The following is a 21840-nucleotide window of genomic DNA, read 5'->3' as shown; positions in this document are numbered from 1 at the left end:
CCACAACCCTGGGCTCATGACCTGAACTGAAATCAAAGAGTTGGACACTCAACCAGCCGAGCCACCCAGATGCCCCAGGACATCTTGAGATTGGATAGTATTACTTTTCCAACTCTAGGTTTATTTTTCCAAAGTATTGATTAGAAGTGGGGAGAGTAAACATTTTTGCCTTGTTCTGATCTTAGAGGAAAGTGTTTAATGTGCCATCTTTATTTATTTATTTTTTTTAATTTTTTTTTTTTAACATTTATTTATTTTTGAGACAGAGAGAGATAGAGCATGAAGGGGGGAGGGTCAGAGAGAGAGGGAGACACAGAATCTGAAACAGGCTCCAGGCTCTGAGCAGTCAGCACAGAGCCCGACGCGGGGCTCGAACTCACATACCGCGAGATCGTGACCTGAGCCGAAGCCGGACGCCCAACCGACCGAGCCACTCAGGCACCCCTAATGTGCCATCTTTAAATACGATGTTAGCGAAACAGTTTTTTTTAAAATAATAGACTTTATTCTTTAGAACAGTTTTAGATTTGCAGAAAAATTGAGCAGGTAGTTTAAGAGGGATCCCATAACACCCCACACCTAGCTTCATCTGTTATTAACATCTTACATTAGCATTTTATGTCCATCAAATGAACCAGTATGCATATATTATTATTAACTGAAGTCCATAGTTCATTCAGGTTTCCTTAGTTTTTACTGACTTGACTTTTTTTTTTGTTCCAGGATCCCATCCTGGACGCCACATTACCTTTCGTGATTATGTCTCTTTAGGCTCCTCTTAGCTATGGTGGTTTCTCAGACTCTCCTTGTTTTTGGTGATATTGGTAGTTTTGAGGGACACTGGTCAGGGGTGGTGTGGGATACACCAGACTTGGTCTGATGTTCTTCTCGTGACAAGACTGGGGTTACGGGTTACTGGGAGCAAGACCGTAGAGTTGTGGTCCCCTCTTTCTTTGTATCGTATCAAGGGTACGTGCTATCAACATGATTTGTGACTACGGATGTTGACCTTGGTCGTCCGGCCGAGGCAGTGTTTGTCAGGCTTCTCCACTGTAAAGTCACAGCTTACCCACCACAGCCCCTCATTGAAGACGGAGTATCTCTGCAAACTGTTTGGGATTCTGCGTGAGAGTTTTGCGTCTTCTCTCCCATTTATGAGTTTGTGCAATCATGTGTTTATATCTGTATGGATGCATGGATATTATTTTATTGGCTGTGATCTGGAACTACTTTATTTGTTTTGTTGCTCAAACTTTTCCTGTGTTGGCCCCTGGCAGTTCTGTCTGTTGGCTCCTGTATTCCTTTGACACACCTGAGCCGAAGTCAGACACTTAACCAACTGAACCACCCAGGTGCCCCTTGTTTTTTTTTGTTTCTTAAAGAAATTCCTTAGTTTCTGGTGTTACCAGATACTTGAGGTTCGTGTTGTGTATTTCCAGCCCCAGTCCGAGAACTAGCCATTTCTCCATAGAGCCCCTGGCTCTTTTTGTTGGAGAATGGGATTAGAAACCAAGGTGTGGGTGCTGAGTGTGCTCATTGCTACTGTGATGCTGTTTTTTAAGTGTCTTCTCCTTTGAGGAAGCACAGAGATCTAGGTGTGTTTACTTATCTACATGTAGCCATTTGTATCTATCGTAAGCTAAGCTTGATCATTATCACATGGATTGTCCTAGCCTCATCCACCTGCTTATCCTTAAATTCCCACCCCAACAGTGAGAATTCGGCTGCAGCCATCTGTCATTCATCTCCTTTTTTAAAATAAAGTTTATTTTTTTATTTGGGGGGCGGGGAGGGGCAGAGGGAAAGGGAGAGAATCCCAAGCAGGCTCTGTGCTGTCAGCACAGAGCCTGACACAGGGCTGGATCCCACGAACCATGAGATTGTGTCCTGAGCCGAAACCAAGAGTCAGATGCCTAACCGACCGAACCACCCAGGCACCCCACGTTCATCTTCTTAATTGTACATAGATAAGCAGTATCTGAATTGTGAACTCCTATCCTCACAGAAAACAACTTTTTCAACTAGAATTTTGTTCCGATATGCAGTTGCTTTTGCCTTGAGTCTTACAGATTCTGCTCATTTCTGGCATAACTTAGATCATCGCCTTTTCTCTCTACCCCTTTCAGGGATGTTGTTTTGTACATTTGTTAGTACAGCTAGATTCTCTTATCACGGTCTGTATTCCTTCCTGGAATCTTCAGCCTCCTAAATGATTTTTTTTTTATAATTTATATTCATTAAGGTTCACTTTTTGTGCCATAAAGTTCTTTGGGTTTTGACAGTTGCGTAATGTTACGTATCACGCAGAATATTTTTACTGCGCTAAAAATCCCCTGTGATTGACCTATTCATCCCTCCCCTCTTCCTTCCCAACTCCTGGCAACCACTGATCATTGTATTCTCTCGACAGTTTGGCCTTTTCCAGAATGTCATATAATTGGATTCATACAGTATGTAGCCTTTTTATGCATGCAGGGTGCCAGGAAACACATGTTGATCATGTATAAATCATTCAGTCAGCACCGAGCACATTATCACCAGGATTCTGGCTTTTCAAAAATAATGGGAAGTGTATTTTATTCAGCAAGGGTTCTGACGTAGCTTACATTTTTAAAAAATAAATTCTTTATTGAGGGTCCAGAAAAACTGGTGAGGTCTTCATTTCTGTCCCTATCACGGGGTTGTTTAATGCCTAACCTAAGTATGTTATGCTTTTAGATTCTGTCTTCAAATTAGGGCTCATGGTACCTTCTCTGAGCTCTGTGATTTTTTTTTTAACGACTTTTTAAATTTTGTGTTTCTTGTGCTGATGAGAATGTTTAGAAATTTTTTAAAACTTTTTTCTTTTTAATGTTTCTTTATTTTTGAGAGAGAAAGAGACAGAGTGCAAGCAGGGGAGGGGCAGAGAGAGAGGAAGACACAGAATCCGAAGCAGGCTCCAGGCTCCGAACTGTCCACACAGAGCCCGACATGGAGCCCGAACCCATGAACCGCGAGATCATGACCTGAGCCGGAGTCGGACGCTTAACCGACTGAGCCACTCAGGCACCCCGAGAATGTTTAGAAATTTTTAAAATATTCTGGATCATCAGTATTACCACTGTATTGTGTCTCAGCAGGCAGTTCCAGCCCACACTTGTATTTGTGTGTCTAATGTCCCGGATCTTGGGATATATAGTATATAATATACTATGTATACTTAGTATATAATGATGTCTTGGCTTCCGTGGGGAGGCCAAAGTCTATCACTGTGCACAGTGCAAAGGGTGTCTCCACAATCAGACTAGACAATAGGAGGACAACCCGGAAGGACCTGTACTGAAGTCTGTGCATAGTCACGTTTCAGTGAATTTACTAATTTAGTATTCACTACATAAGCTTTATCTGTCAACATTAAATTATTGCTGTTAAGTAGCATCTGAGTTTTGTGGTTTTTATTTATTTTTATTTTTAACTCTTTTTATTTTTAAAAATGTTTTATTTATTCTTGAGAGAGAGAGCACGAATGGGAGAGGGGCAGAGAGAGAGGGAGACACAGACCCTGAAGCAGGCTCCACGTTCTGAGCTGTCAGCACAGAGCCCGATGCGGGGCTCGGACCCGCAAGCTGTGGGATCGTGACCTGAGCTGAAGTCGGACGCTTGACTCACTGAGCTACCCAGGCGCCCCTGTAGTTTTTATTTTTAATATGAATATTCATGTTTAGAACTACGGAATAAGGAACCATGTAAACAAAGAATGGCTATCCACATGGATGGTTACATTTAATTATATAATTTACATAAAATGATTAACGCTGAGGGGTGTCGAAGAATTTTTTTTTTTTTTAACTTTCCAACTCTGTGCAACAGTATGGGAAAACAATGACTTAGCACATGGCAAGTTTTCAGTAAATATTAGTAGCTGTTGTTATGCTTTTACCTAATAAGCTAGTCTAGCCTGGCTGTCTTCCCTCCCACACATTTCGGCGTGCTCTCTGTCCTGCAGCTCCAGCAAATTGCCCTCTCCCTCCCCTCACACCCCTCCGCTGAAGCAGCTCTTAGCATGGTCCACACTGGCTCCCCAGCCACCACTCCACTAGCCGAGGTCTGTCCCGCACCCCCTTTCCTTCTAGCTTTTTGCTCTTATCTTTTTTTTTTTTTCTTTATTTACTTTTGAGAGACAGAGCATGAACGGGGGAGGAGCAGAGAGAGCGGGAGACACGGAATCCGAAGCAGCTCCAGGCTCCGAGCTGTCAGCACAGAGAGCCCCACGCGAGGCTCGAACCCACCGACCGCGAGATCGTGAGCTGAGCCGAAGTCGGTTGCTTAACCGACTGAGCCCCCCCGGGCACCCCTTCTTCTTTAAACACTAGTGTTCCTGAGGTTCCCCTTTTCCTGTACCTCTTTTTGTTCACTCTGTCTTTCTTAACTCAGATTTTTAAATTAGCACACAGAGGGGCGCCTGGGTGGCTCAGTCGGTTAAGCATCCCACTTCAGCTCAGGTCATGATCTTGCATTTTGTGGATTCGAGGGTCACGTCGGGCTCTGTGCACAGGGCAGAGCCAGCCTGGGATTCTCTCCCTCCCTCTCTCTCTCTGCCCCTCCCCTGCTCACACCCTCTCTCAGAATAAATAAATAACCTTTAAAAAAATTAATTAGTTAACACAGAGCAACATTGACTTGGTGTGTGTACGTGTAGCATGAATTTTAACCCATGTATAGCTTGATGTAAGTGCTACCACGAAGGGGACACAGGACAGTGCTGTGCTGTCCCTCCAAAGACTCCCTCAGGCTGTTGTTTTGTAGCCATACTCTCCCCCATCCCTAACCCACAGCAGCCACCCCCACTGACTGCTCTGTTCATCACTCTGGTTTTTTTGGAGAATATCACACAAATAGGATCATACGTAGGAACTTCTTTAGTATTCCATTTTCATTTTTCTGTTGCGTGTGTGTTTTTTTTAAGTTTATTTATTTTTGAGAGAGACAGAGACAGCACCAGTGGGGGAGGGGCAGAGAGAGAGGGAGAGAGAATCCCAAGCAGGCTCTGCCCTGTCAATGCAGAGCCTGACACGGGGCTTGATCTCACAAACCATGAGATCATGACCTAAGGGTGAAATCAGGAGCCAGAAGCTCAACCAAAGAAGCCACCCAGCCGCCCCTGTGTTTTTTTTACCCTATCTCCCAGTACACACTGTCTTCGTGGTTACTAGGGATGGTGATATATGTACGTAACATTCTACCGTTGACTTAGAACTCGTATTTTACCTCGTGAGATAGGGCAGAGAAACCTTCCCAGCATGCAGCCCCTCTGCCCCGCCCCCTTTAAGGTGCCCTTGTCTGTGTACTACCCTTCCGGGCACTGAGCACCAGATATTGTGAGTTTTACTTTCAACTGCCAAACGGATACTTAAAAGCTTAACCAGACGAGGATCTATTCTGTTTAGCCAGATATTTAAGATTTCTGTTGCTTTTCCTTCGTTTCTGACATTCTAGATCGCCCCCTGGTGTGATTTCCCTTCTGTCTGAAGAACTTACTTTATTGACAGCAAGGTCTCTCAGCACTTCTTCATCTGAGAATGAATGTCTCTCTTTCTCCTTCGCTCCCCAAGGGGACTTTCACCGGATGTGGAATTCTGTGCTGGCAGTTCTTGTCTTTCAGCGGGTTAAAATTGTTGTTACCCTTCCTTCTGGCCTCCCTGATCTCTGGTAAGAACTACGCAGTCTTTCAAATCTTTGCTCCCCTATGGGGCTTTGCTTTTTTCTTTCCTTTCCTTTTTCCTTTTCTTTTCTTTTTTCTTTTCTTTTCTTTCTTCAGTGTTCAGCAGCTTGGGTGTGTGTCTAGGCATGGATTTCTCTGTGTTTATCCTGCTTGAGGTTTGCTGAGCTTCCTGAACGTGCAGGTTTACGGGTTGTTGTTTTGTTTGGCAAAGTTTAAGACAGCATCAGCCCTTCCTTCTTCAAATATTTCTGCTGCCACACCCCCTTTTCCTCTTCTTCTGGGACTCTGATGATCGGAATGTTTGACCTCTTGCCATTGCCCCACCGGTCCCCGAGTCTGTGTTCATCAACCTCCACCCTGCCCCCACGGTGGCTCTTTCTTTCTTGTGCAGATTCGAAAATTTCTACTGACCTGTCTTGCAGTTCACCGCTTCTTTCCTCTGTCATCTCCATACTGTTGCTCGGCCCACCCAGTGAGTTTTTCTGATTCATTTATTGTGTTTTTCAGTTTCGGAATTTGCATTTGGTTCTTTTCCATATCTTCTATTTCTTTGCCGAAGTTTTTCTTTTTTTTTTTCCTGCCTTGTCCTTTGTTTGACGACTATTCGCTTTTACTTACTGGGGCGTGCTCGCTCTAGCAGCTCGAAAGTCCTTGCCAAGTAACTCCAACACCTATGTCCCCTCAACGTTGGCATCTGGTGGCAGCACTGGCATCGTCTTGTATCATGAGGCTGGAAACCTGGCTCTTCATAGGCTGAGTGATTTGGGGTTGTATCCTGGACATTTTGATTATGATGTTATGATGTTATGTTTTTTTATTTTTTTATTCTTTATTTTTTATTCTTTTGGTTTTTTTGTATTTAAAATTTTTCTCAAACCTGGGGCGCCTGGGTGGCTCAGTCGGTTGAGCATCCGACTTCCACTCAGGTCGTGATCTCACGGTCTTTGAGTTCGAGCCCCACGTCGGGCTCTGTGCTGACAGCTCAGAGCCCGGAACACCTGCTTCAGATTCTGTGTCTCCCTCTCTCTCTGCCCCTCCCCCCTTACTCTGTGTCTCTCTCAAAAATAAATAAAAACATTAAAAAAAATTTTTTAATTAAAAAAATATATAAGATTTTTCTCAAACCAACGGCAAAGTTGAGAATGTGTTTTTGCCACACACCTGGTCACTGTTCATCTAGAGTCACTGATTGTTACCATTTTACGTCTGTTTTCTTCCTTTCGTGTATCCTTTGTTTTCCAGCAAACCGTATAAAAGTCAGGTGAATACTAAATACTTCAATGGGCATTTCTCAAGAATTAGCGTGTTCTCCTACATAACCATGGTGTCATTATCAGAGGTAAGAGACCTAACTCTCACATGGTGTTATTGCTTTATATGGAGCCCATGTTTAAATTTCTTCAGCTGCCCCAGCAATGTCTTTTAATTACTTTCTTTTGTTTTGAGGTGTTTCTCCAGCATTCATTCGTGATTGTCTCTAACATGTTTTTTCTGGGGCCCCCGGGTGGCTCAACTGGTTGAGCGTCCAATTCTTGATTTAGCCTCAGGTCATGATCCCAGGGTCACGGGATCGAGCCTCATGTCGGGCTCCGCGCTGAGTGTGGAGCCTGCTTAAGATTCTCTCTCTCTCCTTCTGCTCCTCTCCCCACTCTCACACACATACACACACCCTCTCCCTCTCCCTCCCTCCCTCTCTCTCTCTCTCTCTCTCTCTCTCTCTCTCAAATAAATAAATAAATAAATACACAGATAAATATGTAAATAAAATGTTTTTATTTTTTTAATTTTTTTTTAATGTTTATTTATTTTTGAGAGAGAGAGAGAGACAGAGTGCGAGCCGGGGAGGGGCAGAGAGAGAGGGAGACACAGAATCTGAAACAGGCTCCAGGCCCTGAGCTGTCAGCACAGGGCCTGATGCGGGGCTCGAACTCAGAAACTGTGAGATCATGACCTGAGCTGAAGTCGGACGCTTAACTGACTGAGCCACCCAGGCACCCCAAATAAAATGTTTTTCTAAGATACATGTACCATTCTTAGAAAAATGAAAGGTAAAATATATCTCTTAAGATACATGTATATAGGTACATATATATACATGCATATAGATATATAGATATGTGTATGTATAAACTTCCAAAAGCATCTGTATATGTATATCCATACATACGTACATGCATACACATAGGACATATAACCACCCATTTTTGCACACCATTCATTTATATTTTTCTCTAGTTCTGAATTCTTCCGCAGGCTTTTTTTCTACAAATGGAAGCTAGTGCTACAGATTATACCCCCAGGCAGTGAATATTAGCACAGCATGGGGCAGATGGTCTAGGCCATTTAGCCCTCTTAAACTGAATGCGATTTTTAGCCCTCTTAAACTGAATGCGATTTTGCATACGTGCTTTACTCCCCTTGGTCTGTCTTTCTGCCACTGATTTTGTGCTCTGACAGTTGGAGCTAGGACAGTTGACAAAAGCCTCCAAGGGATATTGCCGTGTGACGATGATCTTGCTGGATTTTGAAACAGACGTCTTTGGGCAGCTCAGGTGCTTTTGCAATGCACTGAGGTTAAAGATGGGTGGGCAGGTAAGGATTTGGAGCAGGTTCTGTGCTGCCCTGAAGGGCATCACGCATGTCACTGCAACCTGGGAAGAGGGAGCTGGAGGAGGACTGAGTGGTAGCTGGGTGAAACCCTGGCCAAAGGCTTGGGGTGGCTCCGGGGCCCCAAAGACTTGCGTGGTAACTTTGCAGACTACTCCAAGAATTACTGTCACATGCTTTATACATTAGCTAGACTTTGAATCCATAGGTCACAGCCTGTATCCCTCAACACCTTTTTACTAAGATATTCCGTGTTTTACAGGAACAGCCCGATGCCAGTTTAATTTTCTCTCATTTTCTCAATTTCGGAAGCTGGTAATCTTCCCTGCCTACCATTTGAGTGCCTCAGAATTTTTTTTTTTCCTGAAGTTCAGAAATTTCATGAGATATTTCCAGACCCTTTTGAAGAATGTCGGTCAGAGCTCAGTGAGTTTCTTTGATACGAAGACTCCAATGTTTTCTCAGCTCAAGGAAAATTGATTATATTACATTATATTATTTATTTACTTAATGTCTATTTTTGAGAGCAAGAGAGAGACAGAGCGTGAGCAGGGGAGGGGCAGAGACAGAGGGAGACACAGAATCCGAAGCGAGCTCCGGGCTCTGAGACATCAGCACAGAGCCCGACGCAGGCCTTGAACCCACAAACCTTGAGATCATGACCTGTGCCAAAGTCAGACGCTCAACAGATTGAGCCAGTCAGGCACCCCATCATTATTTATTTGGTCATTGTTGGTCCTTCTGTTTTCCTGGATCTTTGTCCCTGTCTTTTTGGTCTTTCCCCTCCCATATTTTGTCCTCTCTGCCCTTTTCCTTTGACATCTGGGAGGTCATTCAAACCTGTTGTCTAAATCTTTTATCTAGATTACTGTCTGTTTAATTTGTGCCTTCGCTGTGGTTTTTAATTTGACAGTTGTGATTCTGCCTGGATGCAGTGTGTCCAGTAACCCTGACTTGTTCCCCTTGTCATGGCTGTGTGTTCCAGTGGCCACTCACGTACGGTCCTCTTGAATCTTGTGTTTAAGAAATCTTGTGTTTGAGAAACCGCTTTCTCAAGACCTCTCCTTTTCCGGAAGGAATTGTCTTTTCTCCGGCAGACGAGGTGAGGGAGGGAGAGGACGGGCCCTCGTTTGGGGCTCTTTGTTTACACCTGCTGCCGTTTGGTTGCTCTTCGCACGAGGAGATGCGTCTACTGTTGGAAGCAGGGAAGGTTCTTGTAGCTTAGGGGGCCTTTGGCTGCGCAGTTTTAGGCCCAGTTGGGGGAAGAATGGAAGGCACCTGTTGATGGTGGGAAGGAAGAAGGAAAGGAGCCTGGGCTTTCGTTCACCTGCCCCTGCTTAAGATGTGAGCAGGTGCAGCCAAGGGGATTTCTCCGAGGCCTCCAAAGCCTGGGTGCGTCCCAGAGGCTCAGCTTGGGGGTGCCGGAGTTCCCCACCAGCTGCCCTGTCACGGAGTGCCCTCAGTGTTACTGCTTCTCCTGGTTTCTGTCACATATTTGACATCGTCACCTAGTGCCAGGTATTGTTAAAGGTCCCACCCCCACTCCTAATTTTAAATTTCCATTACAGGGAGTGGAGGCGGTTAAACAAATGCCCTCAAGAAGGGCTGTTTATTCACTCCTGGTTTGTCCTAGCATTTGTCTTCAAATGTTACTGGTAGTATAAGCCAGAGGCACAGAAGCATAACGACTTCACAACTGCCACCTTCCACTGTGAGCACAAAAAAAAAAAAAAAAAAGAAAGAAAGAAAGAAAGAAAGAAAGAAAAAAGAAAGAAAATGAAAAAGCACCAAACTTATCCTGGAAACATGCAGCACGTGGGTCTGCCTTAATATGGAATATAATTGGCAATGTCCTTGAGAGCGGGAAGAAGTGACAAGTGTAGTTGGAGTCAATGCGATGCAGTGTGTTTCTTACCGCTTTCGATTCCGTCAGTTTTGTGTCACGCTTTACCTTGACTGTTGTTCCACCCCGTGTGGGAATGGCACACGGTGTCCCAAATCCACGCACGGTGGACATACAGCCTCCTTCTCAGAACCCAAATGCAAACACTTAACCAGGAAGCGAAAGATCAGTCTCTCTCGAGAGGCCGGGACTGCCCGGAATCTGCAAGAGGCAACGGGTCGTTTTTCGACCTGTGCTCAGAAACCTGTGTTTAATTCGCTGGTAAGAGACTCTGGTTGGGGGACTTCCCAGCTTGCGGGCTGCAGGGTGGGAATCCCCCTGGACTCCCTGCCCCTGGAAACCTGGGGAGTTCAGAGCAGCTGTGACACAGTGGGGCGAACCCACAGCGGCAGTATAAACCTTTGAAAAACTGATGTGGCGATGTGTTTCCAAGTCCACGCGGCCATCAGAACCCCAGGGTGTTAACGTAAGGAAATGAGACAAAAGGAAGAAAATGATAATGGGGGAAAGAATTCGTTGACTCATTATGTATAAATATAGAAACATTCTAAGTCCCTGACAGTGGGCTATTTTTAATGAATGTTTATTTAATGGAAGGAATATTTTGTAACCATTAGAAATTATAACTGTGAAGGGAGACTGTGTAGCAACATGAAAGATCATAAAAGAGCTCATGTTAATGGGGCAAAAGGCTTCTGTGTTGCAATTATATAAAAATATATGTTTATGTCAAATCTGAGAAGAGAACACATAGAAGTGATTACCGGGGTGTTGGGACAACTTTTGTCTTTTTTGTTTGGCCCCCCTGTCATTCATAAACTGCTATTAAATAATTGTGTCACTCAAAAAAAAATAGAGTTGGTTTTGTAAACAAACAAACAACACATCAGTGATCAGAAGAGGTTTAGCAACCCAATGAAAAACTCTGTGTTTGGTCTGAGATTAAAAACAAGAACCCTCTCGGGGCGCCCGGCCGGCTCAGTCAGAAGAGCGTCTGGCCCTTGATCTCAGGGTCGTGGGTACAAGCCCCACTCTGGGTGTAGAGGTTACTAAAAAAATAAATAAACTTAAAACAAAAAATCAACACCCTCAGCGTTGACTACTGATCTTGGCTGAGCTAATCTGCTACACACAAAGTCTTGATCTACCTCTCAGTTGTAAATATTTATAAAGTTTAAAAGGAATCTATCTAGAAACCCAGTTAACCTTTAACGACTGACAAATGTTTAGTGTCAGACAAGGAGTATTTTACATTGACTTTGTTTTAGTGATGGAGGCTGATGACACCTGAGTTTCGCATTACGTACTGCAGCATTAAAACATAATCATTAGACTGTGATCGGTTGTGTGGACCAATCGCATTGTGCCAAGTAACGGTACGAAGCACATTACTGTGGAATATCCTGATAGGACACGGAGAGTGGGTGATAAAAAACATTCGCTTTGGGGTGCCTGGGTGGCTCCGTCGGTTAAGCATCCGACTTCGGCTCAGGTCACGATTTCACGGTTCATGGGGGCAAGCCCCACGTCGGGCTCTGTGCTGACAGCTCAGACCTTGGAGCCTGCTTCGGATTCTGGGTCTCCCTCTCTCTCTGTCTGCTCCGCCCCAAAATAAATAAATAGACTTAAAAAAAAAAACCCAAACCATATGCTTTTACATATGCTCCAGTGTATAAGCCCATCTGGGTTCCGTGCTCACCTCACCAGACCAAAACCAAGGTGGCACGTCCAGCCCACACATGGCACTGTAGGATGAACACTATGCCCAAAGCGCCAAGATGTCACAAGATTTTGAAACTGCTTCCTCTCAGGATCTGCCAAAGTTTCCAGCTCAGCATCTTTACCCCCGAAGAGAAGACTAAGGAGGGAGAGGAAAAGTGTCTTGTGGAAGAAGGAACCCTGGTGTTGTGTTCTAGAAATAAGTCTGGTGGACCGTGAAAGCGGGCAGGTGTTCGGCTCAATGGGTAGAACCTTATAATAATGAGAGTCACCCTCCAGCTCAGCCATGGAAGTGATTTTTCTCGCGAGTTTCCATGTCACCAGTGGCTGGGAGCATTCAGCAAAATGTTCATCAGCCTGCTCCTATTGCCAGGGATGCTGGAGAAAAGGGGAGGAACCGCGGCACGGTCACATGACCTCTGCGGTCTGGCAGTTTTGTTGTTCTAAAGCATTCGCCCTGTTTTCCCAGAATGCATGCCTGCCTGCCTTCCTGGAAAATCTTAGGAGTATCCTAATATTGTAAACTTAATTTTTTTCTGGTTTACCTTTTTTTTTTAAGTGTATTTATTTATTTTGGGGGGGGAGAGAGAGAGAGAATGAGCAGGAAAGGGGTAGAGAGAGAGAGAGGGAACAGAGAATCCCAGGCAGTCTCTGACCCAGGGCTCGATCTCACAAACTCACTGTGAGATCATGACCTGAGCCGCAATCGAGAGTCAGACAGTCAACCAACTGAACCACCCAGGAGCCCCTGGTTTAGTCTACATAGAACAAATCACACAGATCTTTAGTATTCGGTTCTGTGCATTTTAACAACTGTATACAATTGTGTCATCATTTAGAATCAGTCACCCCAGGAAACTCCCTCGTGTCCCCTTCTAGCGGGCCACCCCACCACCCCAGAGGCAGCTCCTTTCTGATTTCTATCCAGTAGATTTGGTTTTGCATACACTTCCTATAGGTAGAATCATGAAATACATATGTATTGATTTCAGTTCTCTTATTGTAGGCCAACAACATGCTTTTGAGATTTACCTGGTTGTTGCACCAGCAAGTAGCTCATTGTTTTCATTGCTGAATAGTGTTCCGTCCTACAGATAAGCTTATTATACAGATTTGCTTATCCATTCTCCTCTTGATGGATATTTGAGCCGTTTCTGCTTCAGGTTCTAATTAATAAGGCTGCTATGTACACTTTTTTGCAAGTCTTTTTGAGAAATATGTTTTGCCGTTGTTTGAAGTTTGTTTATTTTGAGAGAGAACAAGCACGTGGGCACGTGCACCAGCTGGGGAAGGGCAGAAAGAGAGGGAGAGAGGGAGAGAGAGAGAGAGAAAGAGAGAGAGAGAGAAAGAGAGAGAGAATCCCAAGCGGGCTTAGCACTCTCAGGGCACAGCCCAGTGAGGGGCTGGAACCCATGAACCAGGAGATCATGACCTGAGCCGAAACCAGGAGTCAGTGGCTCAATTAACTGAGCCACCCAGGCGCCCCGAGAAATATTTTTTGGTTCTGTTTGGTAAATACGTAGGAGTGAAATTTCTGGGTCGTGAGTTACATAGATGGTTAACTTGATTAGAGCTGACAAACACTTCTACGGTTACCTTTGTGCCAGATTGTCCCCAGCAATAAGCACAGTCAGTCTTTAATTTTAGATTCTAATGGGAGGAGTCAGGATTGTTTTCATTTCCTCGTAGGGGTACTCGGTTGTTTCAATATTATTTGTTGAAAAGACTTTTCTTTCCATATTTGACTGACTTTGTTGTTGATACTTTTGTTGAGAATTGAGTACACACACACACACACACACACACACACACACACAGGTGCATCTCTGGACTCTGTCTAGTCCCATTGATCTGTTTGTCCTTCTGCCAATACCACACTGTCCTGATTGCTATATACTTATAATAAATCTGGGATTTGGGTAGTATAGTACCTCCAACTTTTTTCCTTTTTTTTTTTTTTTGGCAAGATTATTTTGGCTATTCTAAACCATTTGCCTTTCCGTGTACATTTTAAAATTAGCTTGCTAGTGTTATTTTTTTTTTTATGCTAGGATTTTTTAAATTAATGAATGAATTAATGAATTTTTTATTTCAATTCCAGCGTGGTTCACAGTGTAATATTAGCTTCAGGGGTACAGGGTAAGTCGCCCAACACTTGCACACATCACCCAGCGCTGGGCACAGCCAGTGCCCTCCTTGATCCCCATCACCTTTTCACCCATCCCCCACCCCCACCTCCCCTCTGGGAACCATCAGTTTGTTCTCTGCAGTCAAGAGTGTTTCTTGGCTTCTCTCTCTTTTTTTTTTTTCCTTTGTTCATTTGTTTTGTTTCTTAAATTCCACATGTGAATGAAAAACCTGCCAGGATTTTGAGTGGGGCTACACTGAGTCTATAGATCAGTTGAGAGACAGCAGGTGTCTTTAAAACATGGAGTCTTTTCAGTCCGCGAATGCAGTACAGCACTCCCGTCTCTTTAATTTCTCAACCAGTGGTGGTTTACGTTTTTCAGTGTACAAGGCTTGCACATCTTTTGTTAGATTTATTTCTAAGTGTCGCTGGGTGGACAGGGGAGACCCAGGGCCCCGGGGGCCACAACCCAGCCCATCCCAAAGGTGTTGCTGGAGGTTCTCGGTCTTGTTACGAGAAGGAATTCAAGGACAGACATGCAACACAGGCAAGTGACTTAAGCAGGAAAGCTTATTAAAGTGAAAAACACACTCTTGAGATGTGAGAGTAGATGAGCCCTGGGGATTGGGTTTCTATTTTTTACTGACAGTTGGTTTTTTTTAATTTTTTTTAATGTTTTTTTTTTTTTTGAGACAGAGAGAGAAAGAGAGACAGCATGAGTGGGGGAGAGGCAGAGACAGAGAGGGAGACACAGAACCCAAAGCAGGCTCCAGGCTCTGAGCTGTCAGCACAGAGCCCAACACGGGGCTCGAACCCACGAACCGTGAGATCATGACCTGTGCTGAAGTCAGATGCTCAACCGACTGAGCCACCCAGCAGCCCCTCCCTCTGTTTTTTTTTTCTTAAATCTCTATATATTGATGTATGGCTTTCTTTCTTTTTTTTTTTTTATGATTGCTTTAGAGATATGTTGTTTGATATAGTAGTCACCACCCACAAGTGGCTTGAAATTTGAGTTTTAACTAGTTAAAATATGAAAACAATCAAAATGCGTCCCTGGCTATAGTATGGAGGGTGGAACGAGAAGATCCAGAACTAGAAACAGGAAGACAAGTTTGGACATTGTTTGAGAGACACTGGCACAACTTTGTGAGACAGTAGCAGAGTTTAAGAGAAAGCATGAGACTGAGAGATCCCGGGAGGCGGGGTCAAGTCGATTGGCTTCAAGTGGCATGACCGGGGTAGGGGGAGGCCGAATGACTGAAGATTTCTAGCGTGGGCCAGCAGGCGAACGTTGGTGCCATGGATGGGGACAGGGAATGTCGGAGGGGGGGTCAGGCGTAGGGGAAGATGAACAGTTTAGTTTAGAGACCCTGAGACTCAGATATTTGTAGGAATTTCGAGGTACGGATAAACAGTAGGCACTTGGCTGCCTGGGTCAAGAATTTTGGGGAGCTATATACAGCAGAGATTTTCAGGTTTTTAATTTACATATTGAGGAAACTGAAAGGTACATAAAATCACCATGGTAGTGTTACAGCATAAAAATATACAGAAGGGTGGGACTGCGGGCATTTAAGAGGACGAAGACACTTGGCAGAGCTTGGAGACGGGAGGAAAACTGGAAGACTGTCACTGACTGGAGAGTCACAAGTGCACTGTTGGGGCACCTGGGTGGCTCAGTTGGTTGAGTGTCCAGCTCTCGGTTTCGGCTCAGGTCATGATCTCACGGTTCATGAGTCGGAGCCCCACGTCAGGCTCTGCACTGTGCACACAGTGTATAAGGACAGTGCAGAGCCTGCTTGGGATTCTCTCTCTCCCTCTGTCTTTGCCCCTTCCCCCGTCCCAAATAAATAAATAAACTTAAAAACAAAATGAACAAAAAAACCCTCAAATGCATTGTTAAATGGTAGCGAAAAGTTTTCCGGGCAGCCCTCATACAGATACCATTTGACAGTTTTGGCCTAGATCTGCTGGCCTAAGAAGCAAAAAAGTACTTTGAAATTCTGTCTCTCTTTTAGACTCCTTCCATTCATTGCCTCCATCGCTTTGTGTTTATTTTATCTGGCTGTGTATTACACATTCCCCTGGGCATCACAGGTAGAGCAAGGAAGGAAAGTGAGCCTCTCTGTCCTATTCTTCCCACCAAAGAAAGGCAGGCAAGCAAGTAATTAAAATACGAAACATACGGGTCTGCAAGGAAACCGAGGTTGTCGCAAGGGCTGCAGGAGCCCAGGAGAAGGAGCGGCCGCCTCTTCTGTGCCTTCCACATGCTGTTTCTTCCCGCGAGCAGTGCTGTCTTCCTGCTTCTTTACGCCCACGGCCTTTAAAACTCAGCTCCAGGGGCACCTGGGTGGCTCAGTCAGTTGAGCGACCCACCCTTGATTTCGACTCAGGTCATAATCTCCCAGTTCACAAGATCAAGCCCTGTGTTGGACTCTGTGCTGACCCTGTGGAGCCCTCTTGAGTTTCTCTCTCTCCTTTCTCTGCCCCTCCCCTGCCCACGCTGGCTCTCTTCTCTCTCTCTCTCTCTCTCTCTCTCTCTCTCTCTCTCTCTCAAAATGGATAAGTAAACAAACAAAAATTAAAACACAGCTCCAGCATCATTCTGAAAACTTTCTTTGATTACCTTGTTTTATTTAATTCTTTAACAGAAGCAGTGACTCATATTGGACAATGGATCTCTAAAGCACTCACTTAAAAGAAAGAAAAAAAAAAGAGGAAGGGAGGGAAGGAGGGAGGAAAGGGAACCAAAATTGAAAAAGTACTATGTTGGGGGCCTGGGTGGCTCAGTTGGTTAAGCATCTGACTTCGGCTCAGGTCATGATCTCACGGTTTGTGGGTTCAAGCCCCGCATTGGGCTCTGTGCTGACAGCTCAGAGCCTGGAGCCTGCTTCAGACTCTGTGTCTTCCTCTCTCTCTGCCCCTCCCCTACTCATGCTCTGTCTCTCAAAAATAAATAAATGTAAAAAAAAAATTTAAAAAAAGAAAAAAGTACTATGTACTCATTAGAGGAAATTCAAACAATACAGAAAACACAAGGAAGCTCACCCAGGATCCCACCACCTAGAAATAATCATCCTTCCCATCATCCAGATATATCCTTGTAGGTTTGTCCATATGAAAGGGCGGCTAGAAGTAATTTTACATCATTAGGATTATGCTATATGTCCCATTTTAAGTGTTACTAAGAGCTTAATTTCACTTTAAGGAGGTTACCATAGTATCAACTCTAATAATTCAATCTTAAAAGAAGACAATTAGCATAAAAAAAACTCAACTTCACATAGAGGATTCTTTACAAGAGATGGTAATTACTAAAAGATCTAAGGTTAACAAAAAAAATTACCTAAAGCACTGAAGCTTTGGTGATTTTGAAAAGCCATAGGTCTATGTTTTGCTTTTCCACAGCTTGATGGGACTCTGCTGTGCATGATGGGGAAATCAACACCTTCAAATTCTTTCCACCTTTCTCCCACCACGCAGCCTCCCAACTGCTTCCTGATTTCGGTTATAATTACATCGTCGCTGTTTACAACATTTATCTACCTTTTTGTAACGTAATCCCTGTATCTGCTGAACCCAACTCAGTATTTAGATGGCTCCAGCTGTCTCCACCAGCTCTTAGGTCATGGTCTCTGGCTTCTTCTATCCCAGAGTTCTTTATTTCTTTTCACCCCTTGGTTGGCCAGATTTCGTCATCAAGCAGTTTTCTCGAGAAGGACCCTGTCCTACTCTTCCCGCCAAAGAAAGCATGCAAGAAAATAATTAGAATACAAACATAAGAAACAAGAAGTGTTCTCCTGTAGTCCATCTGCCATAAAGCTGGCATGACAGTGTGGCTGGGCATAACTTTGCTGGGTCCTGCTTTTCTTCCCCGGAACTTCTGACATTCCTCCTCTGTGTTCCAGACTTCCATTCAATCGGTTTTTCCCTTTGCTACGACTCCCACAGCCCTGCACCACCACCACCACCGCCTCTTATAAATCAGGATTGCAGTTTCCAAAGAACACACATGAGCTCTTTACCTTTCCCCTCACTGCACGTGAGAGAATTATCAGTAGGGACTAGGCCGGCCTCCGCTGTGATACTTTGATGTGAGCCTGGGTGTTTCTAGAGTCTTAACCATGCATCTCTGTCTTCCTTTCTAGAGATAATTGATGACCTCGCCAACCTGGTGGAGAACACAGACGGGAAACTCCGCACGGAGACCAGGCGTATGAACATAGTGGACAGAAAGTCAACATCTTGCGGTAAAGGATCTCGACACTTACCATTCTGCCTCCCATCATCACTTGTGCATCAACTCTGCTTTTAGTTGCCTGCGTTTCTCTAGTTACCACAGGGATTTGGTCGCTCTTCTATTGCAGACGGTCCCTTTTGGTGAAGCATTGAAATCGCTAAGAGAGCCCCAAATCTTGTGAAAATGAAGGATTACGAGTGTAGGAGAAGTATAATGCACTGTTAATTTTTTTTTTTTTTTTTAATTTAAAATAGGATCTGTCTCTGTATGCTTACAGAGAAAACCAGTTTGGGAAATCGTGTGACAGTAGGCAGGTCACTGCTGGTAGATGGTCACAGGTGTTGAAGGCGATCTGGCTTACTTTGTGGCTTTTTTCTACTTGTAAGCTTCATGGCTGAAGCTTGGACTCCAGAGCGGTGAAGAGCCCAGGTTCTGAAGTCTGGTGGCGTTCGCATCCTATATTCAGTGATGTTAGTCTTTGGCAGTCACTTTACTGCTTGATGCCTTGTGCATAAAATGGGGCTATCCGTGCCAAGACAAGAATCAGTTGGCGTGGCTCTCGAAACACTGACCCGTTGGCCCTGCCCTAGAGATTCTGATTAAGTAGGGCTGGAATGGATGTTCATTATTTGACAAGGACGGCAGGCAATTCGGACATAGGTACCTGCCATTCTCCCGAAGCTCCGATGCTGATTTTTGTGAGGTTTGAATTCCGTGTTGCCTGTGCGTGGTGCTTCGCCCAAAGGTGAGTGATGATAAACGGTAGTGACAGTGGTACTGACCAAAGTGACAGTTACTGGGTACTTCCTCCCACAAAGGTGCACCAGGTTTATAAAGCTAATACCTTTATTGGAAACAAAAGTATAATAGCAGTCAGAACACTTGGTGATCAGAGCACACGCTTTGCCTCTTAGCCCTTTCAATGTGAAAAATACAATGGATCCGTCTGATCCGTACCCAGTTTTAGAACGAGGATCCTCTGTGCGAAGGTCACCGGAGATGTGTAGCTTGAGAAGCATTACCTTCTTTACCTGGTGTGCTGGTTCGACAGACGTCTAGAACAACAGGGTGACTGAGGAGGTAGCTAAGGCCTCTGGAACCTCAGGAAGTAGAAGTCTGAGGGACCTCCCTGCTCCCCTGTGATCACGTGCCTGCATTCCCTAGCCCCGGAATTCTCATCCACAAGATAGCAGACACCCTGTGCTTCTGCATCCTGCAAAAGCAACACATCCTTGCTTTTTACTTGACCAACCTTCTCATGTGACCTTGCTCCACGGGGTCTTCGTTCGGTGCTAGATCCTGAAACTCCAGAGACAGGGAGATGCGGGCTTACTCCCACCTCCAACTCCAACTGCCTTGATCTCTGTAGGAACTTAGTCTTGCTGAGCCTCACTTCCCTCACGTGTAAAAGAGTGGATAACCTGGTTATCAACATTAAACCGTGTAGAACAGGTGAAGCGTCTGACGCTGGCCGTCTTCCCTGACTGTCCATATTTACGCGGAGAGGCCCTGCAGTGGGGTGGTTAAGAGCGGGGGCCCTAGAGCCTGGCTGAACTTGCCTCCCAGTGGCACCCCTCACCGACTATGCGACCTTGGAGAAGCCCAAGCTCCCCTTTGCCTCGGTTTCCCCATCTTTGAAATGGGAATGCTAATGGTAAACACCCGACAGGGTTGTTGTAAGGAATAAATGAATTAATAGAGATAAAGATAAAGATACAGGTTTAGTTACAGATATAGATGTAGATATATACACAGAGACAGATTTGTAGCACTTAGTCCAGTATTGGCACATAGTAAGCTGTGAGCAAGGATTAGCTCTCATCTCTGTGCATCTAAAGTAGGAACAGTCGTCCCGATTCAGGGACCGCTTTCTTGAAGTCTCTTTTACGTGCAAAGCAGTCATGTTGCTGTTAGTTTGGAATGACCGTGTATATGGATGTGTGGGTAAGCTTTTTGTATTTGCAACGCAGTGGCCCTCGGCACGTGTTACTCATGAAGTCACAGCGAGGAATGTTACTTCTGCTGCCAGTTTCTTATTTTATGGTATTGCTTGGTGTTGGTGTTCACGCCCAGAAATGTGCATCAAATCATCTGACTTGAACTCTAAGTATCTCTTTTTAATAGAAGAAATTTAGAAACTCCCACAATTACTAAAATACATGCTTCTAAAACTTGGTATTTTAAAAACAAGTTAACTGTAAATTTGTCTCCTGCCATTTATATTTAGTTACACATAATCTGTAGTAGAATTACTGTTGGCTCTTGAACAGTGCAGAGGTCAGGGGTGTTGACCCCCCTGTGCAGGCAGAAATCTACATATACATTTTTTTTAAGTTTGTTTAGTTTTGAAGGAGTCAGAGAGCGCAAGCAGGGAAGGGGCAGAGAGAGCAGGGGACTGAGGATCCGAAGCGGGCTCTGTGCTGACGGCAGAGAGCCTGACACAGGGCTCGATCTCGCACATGGTGAGATCGTGACCTGAGCCGGAGTCAGATGCTTAACTGACTGAGCCACCCAGGTGCCCCCTGTGTATCACGTTTGACTTCCCCCAAAACTTAACTACTAATAGCCTGCTGTTGACCTGGAGCCTTCCTGATACCATAAACAGTTAACACATATTTTGTACCTTACATGTATTTTGTGCTCCTTTCTTACAATAAAGTACGCCGGAGAAGAGATGTTAAACTCATAAGGATGAGAAAGCACATTTACGGTCCTGCACTGTATTTTTGACAAAAATCCACGCACGAGTCAATTTGCACAGTTCAAACCTGTGTTGGGTCAACCGTATATGTAGGGACTCAGAAGGGAGAAGTCCAGTAATACAGCATTGTTAAATAGACATTTCTTTATTCTTTCGGTGGAACTACTCTAAAGAGAATTCTTTCTCTTATCCCATCAATTTTTTGCCCCTCATCTTTTCTAGGCAGTGTCCTAAGTATTGTCGATCCACACCGAAATAACTAACCTTATAGTATTTCCAATGCCTGATACCTTTAAAGGAAAATTATTGCATTTACATTTTTTATAGGGAAATCTATTGTTACATCTCTGTTTGTTGGCAATCAGCACTAGTTTTGCATGTGGATTGAGGTTTATCCCGTGGCCTCCAAAGCTCTAGAGAGGCCAGACTGGTTTAATGACCCCTGCAATTAACTTCTGAGTCTCCCACTGATCAATATGAAGCCTGTGAAATCACGACACCCTGTGCAATTTACTGAGTGGGTCTAGCAGCCCTCGCCCAAACTAACCTAACTTGAAATATCACGGTAAAATGTACACGACACAAAATTTGCCTTCGTAACCATTTTTAAGCGTGCAGCTCCGTGGCTTTAAGTGCATTCACGTTGTCCTGAAACTGTCTCCAACGTCTGTCTCCAGAACTTTTTCATCTTGCCCAACTGTGACCCTGCCACCATTCGACACTAGCTCCCCATTCTTCTCCAGCCGGCCCCCATCAGCCGCCATTCAACTTTCTTTTTCTATGAATTGGATGCCACCAGGTATCTCACTTGAGTAAATTCATACAGTATTTGTCCTTT

At 44.5% G+C, this 21840-nt stretch overlaps 1 protein-coding gene across 1 annotated transcript in view; it reads left to right on the top strand.

Moving 5' to 3' along the window:
- Positions 1-21840, top strand: part of STX8 (syntaxin 8) — a 172532-nt gene that overhangs the window by 134964 nt on the left and 15728 nt on the right. The window contains exon 7 of the mRNA XM_058703527.1: positions 18210-18311. Coding sequence (XP_058559510.1) covers positions 18210-18311 — 102 coding nt within the window. The remainder of the gene's footprint in view (positions 1-18209; positions 18312-21840) is intronic.

Source organism: Neofelis nebulosa, chromosome 16 (genome assembly GCF_028018385.1).
Source record: "Neofelis nebulosa isolate mNeoNeb1 chromosome 16, mNeoNeb1.pri, whole genome shotgun sequence".
Classification (NCBI taxonomy): domain Eukaryota; kingdom Metazoa; phylum Chordata; class Mammalia; order Carnivora; family Felidae; genus Neofelis; species Neofelis nebulosa.
This window is presented reverse-complemented; position numbering and strand designations above follow the sequence as displayed.